The sequence below is a fragment of the Culex pipiens genome, chromosome 1, assembly GCF_016801865.2.
Source record: "Culex pipiens pallens isolate TS chromosome 1, TS_CPP_V2, whole genome shotgun sequence".
NCBI lineage: Eukaryota > Metazoa > Arthropoda > Insecta > Diptera > Culicidae > Culex > Culex pipiens.
In genome coordinates this window covers 127,367,741-127,391,891 of record NC_068937.1, presented here as the reverse complement: position 1 = coordinate 127,391,891, position 24,151 = coordinate 127,367,741, and the positions used below count along the sequence as shown (strand labels likewise).

General features: G+C 44.0%; 1 protein-coding gene and 1 pseudogene across 1 annotated transcript in view; one reads left to right on the top strand and one right to left on the bottom strand.

The window, feature by feature from the left end:
• Nucleotides 1-15,134, bottom strand: part of LOC120423337 (protein serrate) — a gene marked incomplete at its 5' end in the record, with an annotated part of 36,063 nt that extends 20,929 nt beyond the window's left edge. The window contains 5 exons of the mRNA XM_039587108.2: nt 6,058-6,185; nt 6,255-6,482; nt 6,560-6,673; nt 7,437-7,883; nt 14,960-15,134. Of these exons, the coding sequence (XP_039443042.2) occupies nt 6,058-6,185; nt 6,255-6,482; nt 6,560-6,673; nt 7,437-7,883; nt 14,960-15,134 (1,092 nt within the window). The remainder of the gene's footprint in view (nt 1-6,057; nt 6,186-6,254; nt 6,483-6,559; nt 6,674-7,436; nt 7,884-14,959) is intronic.
• A 4,546-nt stretch (nt 15,135-19,680) lies between these two features.
• LOC120423359 (MYG1 protein-like) lies at nt 19,681-23,952 on the top strand (annotated as a pseudogene).
• The last annotated feature ends 199 nt before the right edge of the window (nt 23,953-24,151 follow it).

Here is a 24,151-nt window from a genome sequence, read left to right as displayed (position 1 = left end):
GTCATTTTTTTTAAAGCAGCACATTTTTTAATTATTTGACAAAAAATAAACAAGCAAAAAATAGAATTTTCTTTTAATTATAAAAATACAAAAAAAATCAGAATTTTTTATCTTTTGAATTAAAAATCAATTATTTCTTGACATCTAACAAATGGAACTATCTGATTCAAGTAGAATGGGACAGGTGGGACAGCCACTAGTATCAAACGGCTTAAGAATGGGATGGCCGAAAAATATCGAGCAATCGAATTAATATTATTAATATTAAGAAAGAACATCAGAAAGATTCCAAAACTCAAATAAATGAAAGTTGGGACAGTTATAAGATATCATTGATGATGGGACGGCCACAAGAGATAAAAAAAATCGAGGAATATGATGAAATTTCCAGTAGGTCAAAAAGTTAGGATTTAAAGCTAAAGCAGACGGTTACATGTCTCGAATAGATCTAGGACGGGACAGCCGCAAGATGTTTAACAGTCAAAATGTGTTTATCTAAAATGGGACAAATGTTTTTGAAGTGGGACAAAACGGGTCGGCCGTTCTCTAAACATGTTCATAGCCTAATGTCTCAAAAGCAACGTCACGTCAACAGAAATCTAGTGGGACAAAAATGGGCTACGATTTGAGGCTAAACGGGACACATCCACGTCTCATTTGCGCTTCAAAATCACCGCCAACTCAGCGAAATCCGTCAAACGACTCAGCCATAAACCATTGTAACGAGCCCGTATTGTCATCGGCGTCGATTTACGTCGCCATCGCTCTCCACCATAAGGCACGACACACACACACACAAATGGACGCCCAAAGTGACACCTATTTGTCACCACCGTGCTGGGTCCCATCCTCTGCTGTCTGAACGAAAAATCACGCAATTATCGCGGTTATTATCATGCAAAAATGGCCATCCAGCAGCAGCGTCTTTCGAGCATAATTTCGTGTCCGTCTCGAAGGTGACAAAACGACGCAGACGTTTGACACAACGTCGTTTGACGGGGGCGTATTGTTCCGGTGACAGTGCCAGCGGCTTTTGTGGGTCGCGCAGCGACATCTTCCCTTTTGACATCGCGACAGCGACGCCTCCTACGATTTCGACGTTTCTCGAAAGCGCGCCTGATTTATCACCAGCATAATTTGACAACGTTCGATTCGAGGTGGTGTTGCTGTTGTTGTTGTTATTGTGGGGACGATTAGGTTTCACATTCCGGCGATGTGGGTCATCTGGACCGAGTGGGTTGTTTACACGTGTAACGACACAATCCTTGCGAATTTTAGCTTGTTCTCTCTCGTGAAACAACGCAACAAGTTCTGATTGCAAGGCCTGCTACCGCGACAGGGTTGCCACCTTTGACAGGTGCACACCTTGGGCGTTGTTTACATTGGTGAGCATGACTCGATCACTGTGATTTGTGTTGGCAAGGTGTGCATCTGTCAAAAAATACTGAAAAGTGCTTGATTCGATAAGTTTTTCACAAATCTGGTAACTCTAGCCTTGTCAGGTACTGGAATAACAAGTGCCGCGGCATTCCCAACTCTCCTTCACAAGTCGAACATGTTGTTTCGCAACATATATGTATAAAAAATACAAACTGCTGCTGCACCAGCACCAGCCAAGAAAGATGATAAAAATGCGAACAATATATTAAATCTTGAAACGTCACTCCAGTCAACATTTCAAACGGTTTGAACTTACTTCTTTCTGGCCTGCAAAAAAAAGAGTAAAAACATGTGCAGAAAGAAGGGTTCAGCACAAACGGCAGCACACCAGTAGTAAAAGGCACTTAACATGAGGGCGATGCTGCTGCTCATGGCCTGCTACACCACACAACCGCAGCGCAGAGTCCGTCAGTCAGCCCGACGTTCGACGACGACTGTGTCGGTGTGTCCGTCACGCGCAGGAGAGCTCACACAGAGTGTGGTCACAGGTGAAATGAGTGCAAAACCAAACAGGTTTCCTTCCCCCTCGTCCTCCCACCCCTTGACACTGTATTTGTGTTTATTTTTCTCTAAAACGAATTAATATCGGGCTCATAACCTCAACTCTCCGTTTTTGTGCTGACTTGTGTCCGCGCAAATCCTGCGACTGTGTGAGGTGGCTTTCGCGTTTAAATTTATATTTATATTCATGAGATATTTTTGCCTGACCCCCCCAGCATTTCCTCCTTGGATGTGAAGTTGCGGATGCTGACAGCGGGAAGGAATTTCGCGCAAGTTGACCACCGCGTAGTAGGCGCGATAAAGTTCTGCAAATCTGGCTCCTTTCACCCGCGTGCGATCGACTTAATTTCGAGCAGGGTGGAGTGCGGTTTGTTTTTCGGTTATTATTTCTTTTGGGTTTTTATTACTCAGCCGGAATGTTTTCCGGGGGATCGGACCGAATTCATTCGGGTTGAGGTTTTGGACGGAGCCCTTGCAGGACCATCTTAAACAAAGAAAAAAATAACTTCAATCTTCTTGAAAAAAACGATATTTAAAAGCGTCCGCGTTTTGCAAAGTTGCAGCTGATTGGACCATCCCTCTATTTTTGGCACAGGCCTTTTTTTAACTTTTTTTCTAAAAAAATAATTTTCTTTTAATCATAACAGATCATAACTATGCAACTATTTGAGCAAAAGACTTTCTACGGGTTGCATTTTATAAAAAAATCTAAGGAATTCGATAAAAATCTAATTTTAACCCTTAAATGCCCCCTAAGTTTAAATGCGCCGTTTTAAGTTTAAAAATTCACTTTAGACTCCTTATATTTTTTTTATTTTATCACCACCGTGTTCCCCGGACAATTTTACATAATAAAACTTCTTTCAGTAAAGTCGCTGTTTCTCGCCAATAGTCCATTTTAGTTTGAGGTTTACATTGATTAATATGTAAAATTGTCCGGGGAACACGATAGTGATAAAATAAAACAAATAAAAATATAAGGAATTGGTCAAAAGTGATTTTTTAAAACTGAAATCGTCAAAAAATAATATTAGGATGCATTTAAGGGTTGAAATTATGTTTTTATCGAATTCCTTGGACAATTTTCTATAAAATGCAACCTGTAGAAAGTCTTTTGCTCAAATAGTCACAAAGTTATGATTAAAGAAAAAAAGTTTTTAAGAAAATTGTCAAAAAAGAGAGCGGTGCCAAAAATAGAGGGATGACCCAAAAAGCTCCAAACTTGGGATTTCTGATAACTATCGATAGATGAACGTTCCCTCCAACTTTGTTCCAAATCGGTGAAAGTCGAGTCCAAAAGTGTACTCAATTGACCTGGAATTACCTATATTTTTTTTTCTAATAATTATAGTTTGATATAAATTCAAAATGCAGTTCAGTAAAAAAAACCAAAAATAACACTAAATCAATCGTTATTTTTCCTCAAAAAAGCATTTTTGTAAAGGTAAATCACTCCTTTAAAAAAATAATTGTACCAACAGCAAAAATATTATTTAAGCAGGAAAAACTAATCAAGGGACTGGAAAAGCTCACAAAATTTTTTGACATGACCTTAAATTTAAAAATAACCTCAAACAGATTGTTCAAAGGCAAAATAATTTATCTCCTTATGGCCTGAACTTTAAAAATAAAATATTTTCCATTCCATTTCCAATTATTTTCGTCTCAGGACTGGAAGGTTATATCAAATGAATAAAAATAAAACTCAAAATAAAACCTTTTGGAAACAATTAAAAATTACATTAAAAGCATTTTAAACACTTTGAAATATATCCGAATTCAGTCTTTTTCATTCAAGTGCTTTTAAATAACAGCAAATGTTGAATACTATGGACAAACTCATGAAAACATTGTTGTTGACTAAATCATTTTCAAAGAATGGAAAAAATACAAATTTATTACAGAAGCAATCGAACCAAAGATTAATCAATCATATGAAAATATGAATAAAAGTTTAAGATATTTTGTAAAAACAAGCAAAAACAAAATTTAAAGCATATAAAATACTTTGAAATATGTTGGACTCCAAGCTTTCACTCGCATTTTTTTAAACCACTCACGCTTAAAACAAGAAATATTTTTACAGAATTCAAATAAGTGTTTTTGCATGAAAGTATTTTTCACACTGCTCATATTTAATAGCATAAAAACTATTTTCTTGAGTACTACTCATCTTTGAACTCACAAATATGTTCCAATAAGGCAAACAAATAATTTGGAAATAAAACTTAATAATTAAAGAACAAGACATTTTTCTAAATTTTCTGAACAACTCAATTAACTTTTGACAAAAACAAAATTTCTCACGTATAAACAAAATTTAAACAGTCAAGATCGATCAAGCATTTTCGAAATTTCTTATTCGCAAATTTAAAGAAAGAGTTTGAAAAAAAGTATGCAAATGGCTCTTGCGTCCTTTCGACTTCAAGCCCGGTAATTTTTTTTTTTCACCAACTTTTGAGATTGAATATAGCAGAGCGATTTATACAGATTTTTCGTAACTCCAAATGAAAATGTTGATATACACATTAAATATGTAAATTTACTCTGTCTTGACCTAATATTATATTTTCAATTCACTTCTTTCTACCTTTTCACATGAAATAATACCATATTTTGAAACGTTGCTTTATCATAAAAACTGAAAATATTTCCAATATTGGTAAACTTTCAATTTAAAAATCATAATGTAGGACAAAATGTTCTGATCTGAAATTTCTTGAATCTTTTTGAAACACAAATATAACTTGTCATTAGTCACTACACCCAAAATTCAGAATCGAGATAATCGTTCTCTCAAAATTTATTGAGGGCTCAGTGCCAAAATCGATAGAATAATGGTACCAACTCACACCATCATAACAAATGAGTTCATTCGTTAGTTGAATCAATAAATCTCCAACAAGTGTCATACATTGACTTCTGACTTCTCCATGGTCACCAAGCTGTGGTGGCCGAAGCAGCTAAGTCATTGGATTGATTTGTCAAAGGTCAATGGTTCGATTCCCGTTGTCGACACTTTTGGTTTTTTGTTTGACGGATGAACTTTTTTTGCAAATGAACCTCGAGAGAATAGTTCTATCGCCCATCTCGAGCTGTGTTCTCTGCGTCCGTGAATGGTACCACTATTCTCTCGACTCGAGACCATCATTCTCTCGGACTAGCGCTGCCAGTTTTGGGTGTACATCAATCAAACCAAAAACAAATAATTTCATCAGCACAGTCAAGATTAATCACCAAAACCAAAAAAAAAATGCTCCTTGAAAGGGTTCCCCGGAAGAAACCACACTGCTCTAAATCCCATTCTCCCAACCCAAAATGCACCCGAAAGGCCGATCCTGAGTTCGATTTAATCTCACCGCCGCTTGGCGGCGCTGTCACTCAAGCTTATGCACTTTGTGTAAATGATCTCTTTCTTTTGGGGTTTGCATTTTCGAGACCTTTCTCCGAAACCTTTCCTCAATTAGTCATAATTTATTGAGGTTTGGTTGGCAGCGGCCTACTGCGTCGTCGACGATGCACTTTTCACCACACAGCAAGTGACTTCAATTCCGGCAAGCCACGAACCTGCTTCATTTTTTTTTTTTTTTCGTTGGGAGGCTTATTTAGACGTCAGCGGGCTCAAATCGCCCTTTTCAGCTCATTGTACGACGATTACGGCGAGCGGGGGCCTAATACACATCAATAGGACGCTCGTTTGTAGCTCGTTTCTTTTCACCTCTTTCATTTTTTGGCTTTTTGGGCATTTGAATAGCTTGGGCAAGCCCCCGTCGCCCCCTTCGCGTCAGAACATCGCTCGAAGAGTGGAATGAATTTATTTAGATTAATGGTCACGCTGCTGGGGCTCCCCCTCCGCCCCGCTCTCTTCTACCGCTTTGAAGGTATATCATAATGAAAAGATTATACACGTCGGAGACGGGGGACCGAAGACGACCAAAGAAAGAAAAAAAAAACGAGGGAATTATTAATAACTGTTAATAATACATTAACGTCAGACCGCACGGTTCAGTGTTTGGACTGTTGAAAAATATTTCCACTATTAGGGCTAAATGGGCTTTTAGACAATATTTAAATAACGACTCATCATCGGCGTGGACCGCTTGGACTTGAGCTTACCTCACACAGTGTGCCGGAGAAGCCGAGCGGGCAGATGCACTTGAAGTTCCCGATCAGGTCGACACACTCGCCCCCGTTACGGCACGGGAAGTTGGCGCACTCGTTGATGTCGGTGCTGCAGTCACGACCTAAACAGAAAAACAAATCAACCGATTAGTCGATCAAAGTTTGATCGATCGCAGTAGGCGCGCACTTACCGGTGTAGCCGCCCGCGCACGAGCAGTGGTAGTCGTTGACCAGGTCGATGCAGGTGGCACCGTTCTTGCAGCGGCCCACGCAGTCGTCCAGGTTCTGGGCGCACGTCGGACCGCCCCAGCCCTCCTGGCAGGCGCACTGGAACGAGCCGGGCAGGTTGCGGCACGACTCGGCGTTGATGCACGGCCCGAGGCCGCCGGACGCGGCGTTCGATTCGCACTCGTCGACATCTGCGGGAAAGAAGAAAAACGTTGTTCAAAGAATTGTCGCTGCGGTGAACGCATCGCGCGTGGGGCTGGCCACTCACCTATCTGACAGGTCTCCCCGGTCCACTGGGGCGGGCACTCGCAGCGAAACCTGCCGACCATGTCGATGCAGGTTCCCCCGTTCTGGCACGGACCTTCCGCGCACTCGTCAATGTCTGGAAATTTGGCAAAAGAACACAACAAGTTTAGTTTGACATTTCCTTCTCCACCAAGCGGCGCAGTGGCGCCGCCACGCCGCCAGAATTTCAAACTAGACAAAAAAGTGACCGTTTCCAACCGACCTAGCGAACCAGAACTAACCGGATAATTACGGTCTGAGGAGGGGCGCGATTCGCCACGGTTATCACGATTTGGAAGGGGTTAATTCTAGACAACTGGACCGCGCCGCGAAGCGGCTCGATCGATCGATCATAGGTGGCTCTGCGGACGCTTGCTGCGATTCGTTTTAACGCGGATTTTCGACGGCTTTTCTGATAGGATTGCTTCGATTCCCGGTCGCGCGAGGCAACAAGTGTTAAGTTGAGTTTGACCGGATTATTCTATCGCGAGCTAATTTGGGAAGTCATTTTTCAACGCGCGCGCTAACCTTCGAGCCGGTATTGTTCGCGATGACAAATATTTTGAATGCCAGCTGTCAGAGGAGCGTTCAACAAAGAAAGTTCCTCTGGCAACACTGTAACGATGTTTGGCGTTTCCTCCTTCTTCTTCGTCGCGCGTTGTTCGGACCCCGAAACCAAAGTAAGCCGTGAAATCTCTAATAAATCCACTTTATTCTTCCATCACGCATAGTTCGTTAAAGAATCACTCGCCTACTCGGCTCGCTTCGCGAGCAACCACACAATAGAGGAAGTCCGTAACGTTTAAACAGTAATCGCAAAACTATTAAATAATTAGTCTTCGAGCAACTCCGAAACTTACTTATCTCGCAGGTCGGTCCGGTCCAGCCGGGCGCACACGTACAGATGAAGTCTTTGATGGGCTGCGGCGGCGAGAGGAGATGCTTCGGGGTGACCTCCCTGCTGCTGTCACCCCCACCTGCCCCACCGCCAGCGCCCCCACTCCGGCCAAACGGCTTCCCCATCGAGCTCATGCCGCGCATCCCGCGCACGATGATCGGCGTCGTGCTAGACTCCGAAGAATCGCCCACACCCGCGCCGCCCCTCCCGGAACTCCGCCCGGCGCCGGCCTGCGTCAGCGTGCAGGTTCCGCCGTTCCGGCAGGGCTGGGGCGCGCACGGATGTTCCACGATTTCGCAGCGCGTCCCCGACAGACCCTCGGCGCACGTGCACCGGTACTGGTCCGGGGCGGTGTTCTCGCAGGTTCCGCCGTGCATGCACGGCTCGTGCGTTCCGCAGTAGTTGAGATCTGGAAAAAAGCGAGGGAAAAACAACAGTTGGTTAATAGCGCCGCCAGAGACACTTGTGCTGCTCTTCCGAGTCGTAAAAAAAAGAAGCCCGCGCACGTGATCCGGACAAGTGCTCAACTAGGTATCATGTGTGTTCACAAGGGCCTTCTCGTAATTCAATGGTTAATTTCGGTGTCTATTCATCGCACCCGGCGCGCAGCGCCACCCCTTTCTAGGTTTATTTTTTAATTCTTAATTGAATTAGGAGGGTTTGCCCTCGGTACGAGGCGCCGCCACAAGAAGGAAAGGAAATCGGAACAGATGACCGGATGACACGTGGCTCTAGGGCGGGAAATAGTAGGCCTTTGGAGTTTGATCTAGACCGGCCGCGATTGTCGCCGTCGGTCTAGTTCTAAAGGTGTCAGAAGTACGTCATCGGACGTAGTTGGCTGTGATTGTGGTGCCACCCAGAAGTTGGTTTAGTGAAAATTCAAAAAATCCTTACCACAACAGTTTGAGATTTGGAAGATAAGGTACCATAGCAGAATAAAAGTTCCGTTGTTCAAATTTCAATTTTGATAAGGTATCAAAAGAAACAAAAAATTTGAGGGTAACAAATCAAGATTGACAATTTCGACTTCACCAAATGTTAGAATGATTAATGAGCATGAGCATGAGCATGAGAGATCACCCATGGTTGCCCCTCCGTTGCTGAACAGAACCGTAATATCCTTTCAGCACTACTGATTATATGCTTCGACGATCTAGTGGTGTTTCCCTTATCAACAGCATGTATGAATGCGCCGAAAAGAGAAAACACCATGATTGCTAAAGCTAGATCAGTTGCGAATAGGTAACAGTCATTGGCCACCAACGGCGCCCGCCATGTCAGTTTGTAGATCTCGATTTTAAGGGACGGGAATGTTAGTTAGCGCAGGTTGCTACTAGGGCAGCTGATTTACTCTGTGCTTACACCCCACGAGCGCCAGGAACCTGAAAACTTGTTAGTAGGATAGGGTGTTTGGTCAGGATTCATCATAGAAGATGATGATGCGACCCAAAATCATAGTGTTTGTTGAAAGGTATTATGTTTTATTCTCAAGGCAAGCAATCGGATGTTGCGGATGAGACATTTCCCGTTTATCGGCTGTTAACTTTTAATTGAAATGGTTTAATCTTAGACAGCCGGCTGTGGAAAGATAGAACCAAAATTATTTGTAATTAAATGATGAAGAATTTAACAGTGTACTTTTTGATTGAGCTGTTTTTATGAGTTTTACATGATTGATGTTTAGTAGAGTACTGATTAACGAAGCGAACGACGAGTTACGATGTTTATCGAGCTGAAATTGTATGATAAGGTTTTGTTGTTGTTGCACACCGACGACGAACGCGAAAAAAAAAAAAAAAAAAAAAACCTTCCGACCCGACGGAAGGGCATCGCAAATCAGACTGGCTCAATTGTCATCGATGACAACCAGAGCCAGCCGCACCTTAACACACATACACGCACGCGAAAAAACCGAAAAACACACCGAAGACGAACGCGAAAAAACACTGCGAACCGACGGAAAGGCATCGCAAATCAGACTGCGGAAATTAAGAGAAAGAAAACAACATAAAAAAAATAAATAAAACCTAATCACATCAAACCAATCACCCCATGCACACAAAGAGCGACACAAAAGAGACGAAAATTATCCCGAAAAAACAGGACTGCGCGTCCACCGAAGCACCGCACTTCTCCACCAAATGTTAGAATGATTAATGACACCAAACCGATCGGAAATTGGTATGCTAAGGTATCAAACCAGTACACTCAACCCCCGGTAGTGGGTCACTTTTTCGTTTGACACTTTTTTAGTTTGTACCCCGTTGGTTGGTCAAAGTCAAACCAAAAAGTGACGAACTGTCACTTTTTACACGGCGCTCACGCACACTATCAAAACATTTGGTAGTGTGTGTGAACTCCGTGTAAAAGGGGTGTCCAACGAAAAAGTGACCCCGTAAGTTTGACGACAGTTGGTGCTGAACCATCGGAATTTGAGTGTAAATAAAGTCCAAACTGGTTTGATACTTTAATCAGAACAAAAACATTTTTTTCTAGAGTTTTTCAATAGGTCCGATTAACAAAAACAACATTATTTTTTTTATTTTTAGGTGTTTTTGAATACTTCTGATTTAAGGCGGTTTCAGAAACACCAAAAATGCAAATAACCAAAATTTTGTTTATTGGAACTTTAAAAAAAATATGAAATAAGTACCGTAAACCGGGGTGACTTTGATAGGATTTCAATTTGTTTTTAGAATATTTTCCAACAGGTTAGGTTTTTCTCAAGATTATTATTTATAAAACATGTACTGGGGTAGGCCACACAAAGTCCATGCACTATTTTGGAAAAAAAGTTTTTTCAATAGTGTTTAGAAAAATAGTTACGTTAAAAATTCTTGGTTTTAAATCCGGGGTGACTTTGATAGTCATAGTTTTTCTTGTTTAAATCATATTTAAGATGTTCAAACTATATTTGTACGTTAAATGTACCATCACTAAAGTAGCTGATATAGTTTGTAAGAAAAAAATCAATGTTTATATTAAGTTAACTAAGTTTATAAGCTTTTTGACAAAATACCTATAAATTTTAGGTAAAATTGTTAAAAAGTCTGAATTTTGCCTGAAATTTGTTAAAAATAGTTTTGTTTATAAAATTATCGATTTATATTGCATTTTATACTGAATTCGAAGCACGAATCACAAGTTTTCACATTTTACATGAAATTTGTTCAACTGTATTTGCCTATAAATTTGGAAAAAAAATTAAATTGTGTTTCAAAAACACATATTATTTATTATTTACAAACTTATTTAACCTTCTCCTAGTGGAAAATTGTCCAAAGAATCCGAAAATGCATTCCGTTTTCCGATTAAAAATCATGTTCATTGAGAAAATCATGACACTTTGAGAAGTTTAAAATAATGACTTTCATCCACATTTTCTTAACTATAGTTAACTAACTTTATAAACTTTTCAAAAATTTATGAAAAGTTCTTCATGAGGTACTTTGAACACTTCTCTACCACGGTCAGTATGTTTCTGAACCATTCCTTACGTATTTTAATTGTACTCTTCATTTTGCGGAAAAATCGCAAACCTATCAAAGTCACCTCGGCTATCAAAGTCACCCCGTTTTACGGTAATGAAGTTTAAGAGACCAAATCAACTTCAAACTGAAAGTTGAAAAAAGTAGAAAAAAAAAACAATTGGGTACTAAAGTCCCATGTCAATTTTTATGTACAACGGTAAAAAACACGATTAAAAACCATTTCTGTTCACTTTTTTCATTTTAATGAAAATTTTTTTTTTGACAAGACAACATTTTTTCGATGGATCAACTATGGTCCCCTTGGAACGAGCTGTCAAGTAGGAGCTTTTCTGTCAAGAAGGACCGCAAGGTTAATTTTTCAAAATTGATTTAAAAATCCATTTTAAACTCTTTGTGCTCGTACAAAGGGTCATTGTACTCAGAAAAATAAGCTTTATTGCTGTAAACAATAATATCAGCAATCTAAGCTTCATTTTAGGACCCAATTAGCTTTTTATTTAAACTCACAAATTGTAAGAAAAAAGAAAATGATTAGGCAGTACTGGTTTAACTAAAGACCAAAAATTAGAACAGAAAAACGTATTTTATTTGTTGTTTTATTTCAAAAATACGATGAAAGTTGATAAAAAATAAACCAGTTAAAAAAAATTTAAGCTTTTTTGGTACCTTAACCCTGGGTGCTGAAAAGACAGAATGCGTAAAGTGATTTCCGAATGATCCCCACTGCTCTTCACTAATTCAACTGAACTACAGCTGTAAACATAAACAAAGTAGAAAGCTTTGTTCAAGCTCAAGCGTGACATATTTTTTGCTGTTGAAGTGACTCGTTTTGAAACATTTTGGATCTGATGATACATATTGAAGTTTTCGCTGAAAAATTAAGTTCTTCGTGTTTTTTTTTTTGTAGACTAAACGATGGGCAACGAATTGAGACAATCTCGATTTCATCCCTTTTCTTAAGACTGACTCAAAAGCTCGACGCCCTCGACTTTTTTATTCCTGACAAAATAAATTATAGATCGATTACAATACTTGCCAATTCATGGCATCATTTTCCAAACAGTAAATTGGTTCCGCTTTGACAGTTCTAAATTGAGGCCGCTTTGCGGATAACTATTCTGCACCCAGCCTTAACCCAACATAAACCAATAAAGAAATATGTTTATATGATATGATATATATTTAAAATTAAAAAAGATAACTTTGAGAAAAATTGGTTTCATAAAAAGTTTTGATAAAAAGTCGGAACATTTGAACCGGACATATTTGCCTATTTTCAGTTTTTCATTGTTTGTCACTTACTTTTTCTATTTTGTAAGTGTTTTCCACTTTTCGAGTTTCTATTTAAACTACTAGCTTTCAAGTCGCAACAAAGTGTGTGTGCATAATCTGGAACAATACAAAAATTAAAGATTCTAAAACGGCTTTAAAAATTGAAAAAAAAATAATGCTGTGAAAAGTGATTTCATCCGATTTTGATTTTAATTCTAAATTGATGAAAATTCAGAACAAATTAAGGACACAAATCATGTTGTACACTGGCAAGCTAAGGTTACAAAACAAGAATTGGGCCCCAAAACGGTTAAAAATAAAAATATCTAATTTATTCTAGCAAAACCAGAAAAAAAATCAAAATTAGCCAAATGGGAAAAAGATGTTAAAAATGATTTGTTATGGTGATTTATGTGATTATGTTAAATGTATTTAATAAGCACTTTTCCATGCGCTGCACTCTGTCCTATGAATTCACATCCGAAATAAGTTTCTCACATACTCACTTTTTGTTGAAAAGTACACCGTGTACTTCCTAGTGCTGCTTAAAATTAAACTTTTTTCAGTAAAATCGTTGTATCTTGCTAATAGTTCATTTCAGTTTGAGGTCTACATTGATTATTATGTAAAATTGACCGGGGAACACGATGGTGATAAAATAAAACAAATAAAAATATAAGGAATTGATCAAAACTGAATGTTAATACTTAAAACGTTAGAATATAATATTAGTGGGCATTTAAGGGTTGAAATTTTATTTTTATCGAATTCCTTGGATAATTTTCTATAAAATGCAACCTGTAGAAAGTCTTCTGCTCAAATAGTTGCAAAGTTATGATTAGAAGAAAAAAAAGTTTTTTAGAAAATCGTCAAAAAAGAGGGTGGTGCCAAAAATAGAGGGATAGTCCAATCAGCACCAAACTTGGGATTTCTTTTAACTATCAATAGATAAACGTTCCCTCCAAGTTTGGTCCAAATCGGTAAAGGTCGAGTCCAAAAGTGTACTCAGTTGACCTGGAATAACCCATATATAATTTAGCAGATAAAATTACCATTCTAAAATTGATTTTTTTTTGACAAAAAAAATCGACTGTATGAAATTTTACGTTGATACAGAAACTTAATTAAATTAAATTAAATGTTCGTAGAAGAGTTCCATAATGAAATTACGCCCCTAACTCCCAAAACAAGATCAATTAATTGCATCAACCACACCAAAAAATTAACGAAGAGTCCATCTCATCAGTGCAATTAACCTTCGATTGCCTCGATCGAACGGAACCATCCCCAAACACGGCCAAAAAGGGCGCGCAATCGACGATCGATTACGAAGTTTAACGGAAAAAAGCAGGCCACACATCCAAACCATGTTCCGTTCCGTAAGGCCGTTGTGGCCCATGATATCCCATTAAAAATTTCACCGGATGCAAGACCATATCGGATCGTTACACACTCACCGAAAATTTATAATAACAATCAGTCCCGAACCCGAAATCGTTCGTGTGTTTTGAGGTGAGCGATCAGTAATCAGTTAATTTCCTGCGCTCATCCTCACTTCACTAACTCACTCGTTTTGATGCTTGCTTTTATTTCGAGAGAGAGAAGAAATAAACGATCAATCGATACAAATCTCGGTGCTCTTTTTTATTATTGTTGCACCCATTAATGGGTACAAAACACACACGCACACACGTGATGAAATTAAACTTTATTGTTCTCCTCCCCGATCATAAACGATCTTCCGGCAGCATCCAAGTAGGCTGCGTCGGCGACGACGGCAGGAAGGCAGAGTTGCCAACCCATCCGTCAAAAAGTCGCCCAGCCGTGGTGGTGGTGCGACCTGTCAGCCAAACAGAATGACAGACGCTGTGTATCAGTTACCGAAGCCGAGGGGTTCTGACTCTGAAAACAAAACGAAGCAATAAAAGGGTTGACAAACACGCAGTCTAAATGCGGGCGCCCGAGATTTATGCACCTTGTAATTGATACAGTAATAATAAAAAAGGGAAGAGGGACTCGATGACAAAAGGAGGGGTGTCCCTTTCCATTTTGACTGACTGTCATCGTCGCAGGGGTGCGCACTCACTTTCGCCTCGAAGTCTGTGTTTTTTTTCCTGTATCGAATTTTATTTGCTTTTACCCCTTTTTTTGAGTGCGCTCGTAATTTTCCCCGTCCCCTTCTCCAAATACCGTCATGATGGGAAAGGGTTTTAATTTCGTCTCGAAAATTAAACGATAAACCCCGCCGCGGAACCATTTAAAGCCCAAACTCATTAATCGATTTATCGCTAAAAAGCGAAATTACGCGATTGCTTAATCACTCAATTTCCCCGAAAAAAAACTTCAGCTTTTGTTTTGTGCCGTCTTCGACGGCGGCAGTGCTGCCAGTGATTGCCACACACAGACTTTTAATTGCCAGCGCCGCGAGGTTGGCTGCACTTGCCAAACGGTTCGAAAGAAAGAAAATCGAAATTGATCCAATTTTTCAGCTTAATGAGCTGGAGATTAATAAATTATGCAGAGTTCGAAAAAAATCGCCGAACGGCGAAAGAGATATAAATAAGTGAATGCAAAACGAGCGGCGCAAATAAACTGCAATTTATCTTTTTTCACGATATCAAAATCGAATCAGTTAATTAGTAATTAGTGGTTAATTGTGCCCGCTCACGCTACACGCCGCGGCGTTGACAGTTGGTGGCAGTGTTGCCAAACCGAAACCTACCTTGATCGCAGAGGATTCCACCCCAGTTGGTATCACAGATGCACTGCCAGGCACTTCCGTTGCAGTAGCCGTGCCGGCAGCCCGGGTAGACCATGCACTCGTTGCACAGCGGACCTCGCCAGCCGGGGCGACATCTGTGGGAAGAAAACGGAATTAAAAATGTGTAAACAACAACAATAACGAAAAGCGAGCCGCGTCAATCGCAGTAGTCAGAGTCAAGTGTTTTGACGTTTCGGGTGCTCAATCACCCCTGGGCGCGCTCCTAATGAGTGACAAGGTGAAACACTCAAGTGTCAGTTTTTGATCAAGTCGGCTCGCGAACAACAAACAGATTTAGCCGCCGCCGTCGCCATCTTTTTTTTTGTCGACTTTGTTTTCGTTTCGTATTTTTCGGGGCTTCTGGGGTTTCGCCAGTGTCAACAAGCGCGGCCCACTTGGGCTCTCGGTTTGCTAATGAGGACTACGACGGGCAAATTAGAAAATGCTGTATCGATTGATTTATCGGAATGCAGCCGCTGCGCGGCCAATTTGGCCGCCGTCGCAGTCGTCTGCCCATCCGAAGAATGTCCGGGCTCTCGCAACAATGCGCTAAAGAAGAAAATCAACTCTGTAGCGTGGGAAGAGTTTATTCAAATTTTTGACCTTCCTCCTTGCGCACACACACACACGCACACTCTCAAAATAAAAGGCTAGAAAAAGGAACGTTTAGCCGCCGCTGAGCGGCTATTGTTTGTTTGACAGGAGAGCGCTCGCGCGCCGCCCTGCCCCATTCTAGCGGGCAAAACAAAAGAGCTCGCCACCTACCCCCCCTGCGGGGCCCGGTAATGACTTGTCAAATATTGACCGCGCGCGCGGTCATCATCGTAGGAGCCCGTGCGCCTCCGGCAACTCTGATTCGGGTGTTTTGATAAGACGCCGACGGCGAGGGGCTGGACACTAGAAACGCGGCACAACTGTCAAAGTGACGTTTGCGCGCGAAAGCGAAAGCTTGCGACTGGTGTCACACGTGTTACGATTTGTTTACTCGCTGGATAATGTTGCGACCCATCGGGTAATCGAGAAGACCCTAAACACAATGGCGTTTCCGAAAACCGCAGAAAACGAGAAGAGGGTAACGAAAGCAAGCCAACCATAAACACCGTGAGTGTGTACAATTTTTGTGTTTACTCTCGGTTACATTGAATTTACAACGCCGTCGTCGACGGCCTGCTCGGACCCCTGGTCGTAAAACACTTGGCCACAGCAGTGTGTCCGCGGACGCGCGGAGATTTATTGCAGAATTAAATTTTTTAACAATGTTTTACTCGTTCAATTATGTATGATTAAGTGTTTATTTATTATTAATACTGCCTCTCTTGCTCGCTCCGCGAGCACGGAAGATTGTCAGCCGAGATTGTCATCTCTCGCTCTCTCTTTCTCTGCGCCGAGTTGGTGTCACAAGGGGTCCCAAGACGGAGCAGCGAAATGGTAGTTATTTGATGACAATTTGATAAGCCATAAATTTATGCTGCAATTGTTAGAAGTTATTGTAGTTGTTTTCTCCTCTCCGGTTCAAGTGACGCTGTCAGCGCGACATTTGTTCGAGTTCACGCTGTTGTGTCGAAGTGGGAGCATGCTGTCGGGAAATCGTCCGAGCTGGTTTTAGCGTGCACTTTTGACAGCTACGAAAACGTCAAACGTGACAGTGTTGTCAAAAATGGAAGGCAACGGCGTCGAACAACGCCGATCTAGCCGGGACTGGCCAGATAATTGACTGGTACCAATCAAGGCGCGCACACACCGTCGGAATTTCAAGGTTCAACGCGGGTTCGTCTCTTTCTTTTGTTTCCTCGGACGAAAGGGTTCGTGTGAGCGCGCCCGATCGAAGCCCACAAGTAACTAATTGAAAATTAATAGTAAATTACATAGGAGTAATCAAATCTATTAGATAGAAACTTTTATTTCTCCCTCACCCCTTCCTTCCAGTTGGTTGCAGGGCCCTCCGGGTGTCTTCGCGTCGTTTTCGGGAGGGGAAGCCGGCCAGCCAGCCGAAAACAGGTTCTACCGGATTTTTTCGTTCGTTCTCGCCGCGAACGAGTGTAGTCAAAGAGAAGAAGGAGAAGCAGAACAACAAGACGGCGCAGCGAAAAAGAGTGTGAGAAGCGCGTCTTAAAATCAAAATAATAGCAGAGAAGCCCGAAAAAGCACAAAACACAACGATAATGACCTTAACTAATGATAAACAGTAGGAGAGCGGCAGGAGGAAGAGCAGGAGGTCGGGTGAACTCCCGGTTCTGAACCTCGGTGAGGTTATGTTTTCGGACCACAACAACGCGCGCGGCCCGGAGAACGAATCGAATTAAAACAATGTTACGCCACTCTAGTAGGCTGTGACGTGTCAGAATCGCAGGCCAATTTAATGAAATTAACTTTGTTCTTTCTTGCAGATTTGAGAGCATCCGGAATTGATCCGCAATGGAGGTTAGAAACACGTGCGACCGAGGTATGCAAAGTAGGCGTCCTCCGAACTTTGGACCAAAACAAAAGAACAGCAAGCCATGAAGACGACTAGCCCGTGGACAGTCTGTTGGGAGACACGACTTCCACCTCATTAATTCGCAATGCAAAATAGTCAACAAGCGTACTCTCGTATGGCCTACTGAGATTAGTGCGATCGTTAGCGAAGACAATTAAAATAGCGGATGCAAATTCAGCAAACGACAAAGTAATGTCATCCTGAAGGGGGCTTCCCGAGGGGTGCGACACTGTCACACCATAAGTCACCTCCAGGTTCCATAAAGTGTTGCGCGCCCTCTTTCGAGAGAAAGAGATAAAATAATTAAGGTATTTCTGGCAACACGATCGGTGCCGGTTTCGGTGAGCCCTCCACCACAGGGTCTCGGACCAGGACTTCCAGCGGATTAGCTGGGCGATCCGGGCGACCAGATATTGTGTAGCCTATTTGGTGTTTCTTTTAATTAACTGCGTGATTTTAATTGTGACTTTTTTGTGCCCCCTCTTGTGTTTCTTGCAGTGGTTCCAGCTTCAGCGACGAGGTCGAAAGAAGATCGCAATTTGGCGATTGGTCCGCAGAAGCAGCACCAGCAGCATCCGACCAAGGTGGATGGAGAAAGGGTGGGACGGTGGGAAGCGAGGTGAACAAATGAAATATGGTTGTTGCAACTCGATTTCTGTGTTTCGGCGAAGCCGTGTTGTTTCGGTTCCAATTGAAGCTGGACGGGAGGGGGAGGGGACAACCGGTAGGCAATTTAAATTGTTCGATTAATTAAGATTCTATAGAAAACGCTGCCTCTCGAAAGGAAGGTGGGACACGAAAGAGGCTGGAACAAAGTTCAGCGCTGCGCGGTCAAAAGTTGAGCAGCACGACATGCTCGGCTCTCTTTTTCTAACAAGGAAAAAGTTTCGCGAAGGCATTCCGGGCACGTCCGCTGAATTGGGTAGCCAAGCAGGCCGTGGAAGGCTATCAATCAGCAGCGGTCTCTGAAATGGCAAGGCCTGCTGCGCCAGCAGCAGACTTCCCGAGGTGTGAAAGCATTCGCTCCGATTGTGTCAATATTGCTCCCGATGGACCGGCCAGTGTTGCCAGCACTCTCTCTAATGAACTCAAAATAACTGGCGCATTTTCAATTCATTAAATTAATTAATTATGTCGTAAAAGGATCGTCGGCACAGGGTTTGTGCGCGCCACTGATTTATGGGAAGCGATAATTATGATGCCGTCGGGAGATCTCCTGCGCAAAACGTCAACACAGTCAACGTCCAGGCCGCGATTGTAATCTCTCACGTGTGAGTCCACTAGACGCAATCACGTCGCGTTTAGCGGCTCTAAATTAAGTGACCGCAAAGTGACAGCGCTGCGCGCTGAGCCGTCAATTACGGCCCAGCTTGAAGAACTGGTTCAATCTTCTACTTGACACTCGCTGCCGAATTGATTGATCCTAATCTTGCGGAATCCTCTGGCAACACTTTCACACGCTCGCGAGCGCCTACTTTGGGTGCACCTTTAATTGAATTATCTTGGTCTGCGAGCGCAGCGAGTCGTGGCCTGCTGAGTTGCCAAGGTGTAATAACACCGATCGCCGCGACTTTTACGCTGCACTTTGTAACATTTTGTTCCCTGATCCGAGGGGGATGACACTTCGCGATTTGGTTAAAATCGCACCAAATCGCATCAAATTCCACCTTATTCGCTCATCGCCCCTTCATCGTGGTTGTTTTTTGCTCATCGCGGCAAATCGCGCCAGATCGCGCCCATCGTGCTCATCGTGGTCAGATCGTGCTCGAATGAAAATTCTTGTTCAAGCAGTCAGGGTTGCCATGAAATATTCTTTCTTGCAGTTTTCTGTGAAACTAGCCGCACTGTAAAATGTTTATTTTGATGTATTCGAGCAGTCAAAAATAAAAATAAACAACGAATGTGGATTCGGATTCGAGTGAAAATGATTCTGTTGATTTTTGCCCTGCTGGTTCTGCTCACCGTGGACGGTGGTTCCCGGTTGATGGCCCACGCCGCCGAGGATGAGTTGAACGCGGAGGTTGTGGGAGAGGACGCGTCGGTAATGGACCAGGCTGAGGAAACGGACGATTAGCCGGAAACGCTGAAATCTCGCGACGCCGATACGTTCTTGTTGTTTGCCGGTCCGCTGCACTCCGTTGAATCTGGTTCGCAGTTTGAGCTTCCGGCCGGCTACCCATTTGAGTTCCAACAAAGGAAGCAATGATTTCATCATGGAAACCGTCCAGGCTTTGTTTCGCCATCAAGGTCGACGAGGGCCTGGACGGCGAAACGTTCTTCCTGTACGTGTTCCTGGCCGCAGTCGTCGTGCAGCTGCTCGTCCTCGGCCAGCGGTTCCTTGGTTCGCAAGGCGGTGTTTGACCCGGCAAAGAACCGGTACGATCATCACCAGGCAAGTTTTCAGGAGACGCTGAACTCGCTGAGGCCGGAGGTTGAGGTTAAGCGGGAGATTCGGTTGAGTTCAACTGGGTTGATACCTACTTTGGGGAGGAAGTGATTCGGAAGATTTTGGAGCGGAACTCGATTGCGAATCCGGAGGAGGAGTTGGTTCGTGGGGTTTATCGCAAGTTGTACGACACGTTAATCGCTGAGTTGGATGGAATTGATAACGGCGTTCCGATGTTTTAGGGTGAGCCCAAGTACACGAGTTCCCGCGTGAGGCACTTCAATCCGGCTTGGAATGCGACGGCGGACGACGTCGAAGACGTGGTCAAGCGCTTTGAAAAGGCCAAAGCTTAGGTCGCCGCGGAGTTCATCAACAAGGTGCTTTACTACGCGAACCGTTGGTGGCCGGCAAGGGGCCATCGTGGAAAAGGCCGTCCGGAATCGAGTCGAGGTGCACTTTTGCCCCTGTAAGGAGCACCTGTACGAGCTGGAGGGCGAGCACGGAATCGGCGGCCTGCCCAAGTACGTCATCTACTTCAAAAGGCCGAACGATTGGCGCGTGATCTGCGTCCCGCTGGAAACGGCCAGCTTTGTGTGCCACAATTGGCGCGGCAAGCGGGACAATAAGCTGGAGGAGGTCTCCGGCACCGAGGGAGCGAACTTTTGTCACCAGACGGGCTTCAACGGGGGAAACAGGACGCGTGAGGGTTGCGCTGCAGATTGCCGTGGTCAGTCTGGAGGAGTGAGGGATATTGAAAAACAACGACAAGCGCAAGCAATCGCCGATGGTGCCCAAGAAACCGGAACCACCAACCCCAAGGACGTCGACTTCGTAGTGGATTCCCGCGGAGACGCTCAACAAAATCCAAAACTCCTTTAAACAGCGACAAAATGTCCCACAAGCAGATCCCCCGGCAGCGAAGAGCGAAGCGGGCCATCAGAGACGACTAAATCGCTTTTCTCGCGCGCAACTTATCTCATCATCAACGGTTTGGATAAAACCGCAGCATCAGCAACTGGCCACGATGCAGATCGTACTGGATGCATTTGAAAGTGATCCCAACAATGTGAGCGTGAAGATCCACCGGAAGCTAGCCCCGTTCAGGTGTGGTAACCCAGTCAACTCAATAGGGATTCTTAAACAGATTTCAATTCGAATCGTTTACGAATTCCGCTTCAAACGCAACAACCGGTACGTAAACGAAACTGGTTGTTGCGTTTAAAACGGAATTTGTAAACGATTCGAATTGAATTCCGTTTAAGAATTCTGATTGAGTTGACTGTGAACGTGTACCTTTCACAGGGCGATTTAACGCGACCTGGCCCTCCAGAGTGGCGTCCTCGTGATAGCACGGGATCACGGACCGCAATATTTATTGAAAATAAATAATAATAACAAGTTGACTTAATAAATACACGAATTTAAAAGGAATCGCACAGACATTATTTCACGTTGAAGCCGACCTTCTTGCCGATGTTAGCGATTGATTCCATCCCGACGGTGCACAGTATTCGGGCGCTGCTATTCATGATGATTCTCTCGTCGGAAGTGATCTGAAGATAAACTGAATCAGGTTGAAGTCGTGGTATAGATTTGCGCCAGGAGGTTACAGGTAAGACCATCTCGTTCAGAATGGCATACAAGACGGCCATCTTGTCGACATCCGGTCGATGGTGAACGCCTTCGGTCCCAGTTATGTCCATCTTCTACGACTGGAGGAGCTTCTTCTGTTTGCAATGATTTTTCATAAACAGTCCTTTGTCCTCTTTGGTAAGTAAGCCTTGGGAGATGAGTTGGGTACCAAATTTGACCCAGATTTCGCGGCACCTTTCGGGGAATGCGTTGAGGTAGTGGAGAAGGTCGCAGGAGAAGCTCTGGAAGACTGCCTCCGTGTAGACAGTGTTGACGCGCTGCGTGAGCCTGAACCTGAACAACCTGATACCTCAAGTTTCTACTGAATGCGCGGCTGCTGCTCCAAACTGGTTTCTTTCTGGGTGGTCAAACCTTTCCTGTGGTATCAAATCGATTCCACTGGCTCGGCAACGGCAATTCTTGGCCGATCACTTGTACTTGTAACTCGGCGATTCACTCAAACCTCTCGCAGATGGTTTCCCGCGAGCCGTCCGCCACCTCCGACGAACCATTCCTCAGCTGAAGCTTGTCCGAGATCTGGTAGTTCGGGTCATATGTATCAGATGGCCAGCCGCGGCCGCTGCCTGCCGAAAATCACACTCTTCGGCGTCGGCCAGGTCGTCTTCGATTGGCGACGACTTCCCTGACGTCACCAGCTGGTTCTGGTTGCCGGCCCATCGTGCCTTGTAGAACGAGTTTATGCCGATTAGGTTTACGTACGCGTACGCATACAGCTGAGATTACCCGCTATTTCCTGATGATTTTTAAAGAGTCGTTTTTAGATTTAGCAAGATAATTACTCTGTCGACTTGCTTACCTGCAGGGCAATCGGGATGTCGTCCGGCGCCACCACCAAAACGTTCCCCGGGTTGAGCGTCCCGAGCGACTAGTTCAGATAGGGTAGATTTCGCCGATGCACTTCGACATGGTTTCGTTCTCCGACTCGTTCTTCATGTCGTGCGCTCCAGCCTTGTGCTGAATGATATTGGACACGTGCTGGTGCAAAAAACTGGACAAACTCGCGTGGGTGTGGCAGTAGGACCGACCAGAATTCGTGCTTGACCTCGCAGAAGATTCGCAACAGATCGACCATTTCGGCGTTTGAAAAGTGTGCAAACAAGAAGAGCGAGAATGTTAATTACGACAGTCAAGTGGCGCCGGGCTCGCAGCGACAGAGCACGTGTGAGTCCTCAATGTTGGGTAGTCCTTTACCACTGGGCGGCGGCAACGACTGAGCGGTGGGGACCGAGTAGCTGAGCGGTGGGGATCTGAGAGGGTTTATCATGAACTGTTGCGCGATCCTCTGCAGGCCATTTTGGTTGCAAAGCATCTTCAGGGCCAGGTGGTTGGGCAGGTTCTCGTGCTCGGAATTGATGCTGCTGCTATTTCCACTAGCTGTGGCCACCGTTACAGCTGCTCCAAGCGGTACAGTCGTACCACTTCTGTTGTTGATACTGGTTGTGTCGTGATGTTGCCTCCACCTCCGCCACTCGAGCTCGTGCTGCTTCTGGCCGGGCTGCTACTTTCCGAGATAACACTGCTAGTTCCATCGGAAACCTTCTGCTTTGGTAACTCGTGGGGCTCGTGGATGCAAATACTACCGGCCGGCTCGAGCGATTGTGCGTCCAGCTAACTGATTAGGTGGTTCGTAGTCTGGATGACGTTCGCCGACACTGATGTGACGACGTAGGAACCATATTGTGTTGGTCGCTGTCGCCACCTTAGGCTTGGATTTTGTACTGGTCTGGGACATGGATGCTTCTGCGAACACCATAACCTGGGGGAAGGAGGCATGGAAGGCAGGGGATCGGGTTGGATTTGGGCTCGAAGACCGCGGTTTCAGCGACGACTTCCGGCACAGGAACCTCATCTGGGGCGTCGACATGGGATGTCGTTCGGCTGGCGAATCGACAACGGTGACTTCCTCACCATGCACAGGGGTCATTCCGGCTTGGTCTTCTTCGGCGGCGGCCGTCGAGGCGGCAGTTTCGGTTGTCTCCAAGCTGCTCCAAGCGGTATAGCCGGACCACTTCTGTTGTTGCTACTGTTCGTTGTCGTGGTGTTGCCTCCACCTTTACCACTCGAGCTCGAGCTGCTTCTGGCCGGGCTGCTACTTCCATCGGAAACCTTCTGCTCTGGCACCTCGTGGCACTGCTCGTGGCCGTACTGGTTGCGGTCGTGGCCGCCGGCGTGAATGCAAAACCACCGACATGAACTGGCGAATAGACAGCGGCGATTTCCTCGCCTTTTGCAGGGTTATTCCGGCTTGGAATTCTCTTCGGCGAAAATTCTTGCAGCCGCCGTCCTTTTCCTTTATGGCGGGCTTCCGGTTGTCCTTCTTGATTAACGAGAAACTTCGGATGGACCAGGTTTTTATAATCCGGTAGAAAATTTATCCTCCAACAGCCACTTTTTCCAAGTGTTTATTTTGTTTTGATTTTCTCTTCCACTGCTCGAATCGAATTTCAGCAAGATTGTCATTTGGTTGCTGTCAAACTGATTCGAGCAGTGTAAAGCTCACATCGCGCGATTTTTCTACATCGCGCTCACATCGCGATGAAATCGTGCCAGATCGCGGTCATTCTAGGCAATCGTGGCAGATCGCGTTCATCGAAGGTCATCGCAGTTGAATCGCAAGCTCATCTCGGGAGTGTCATCC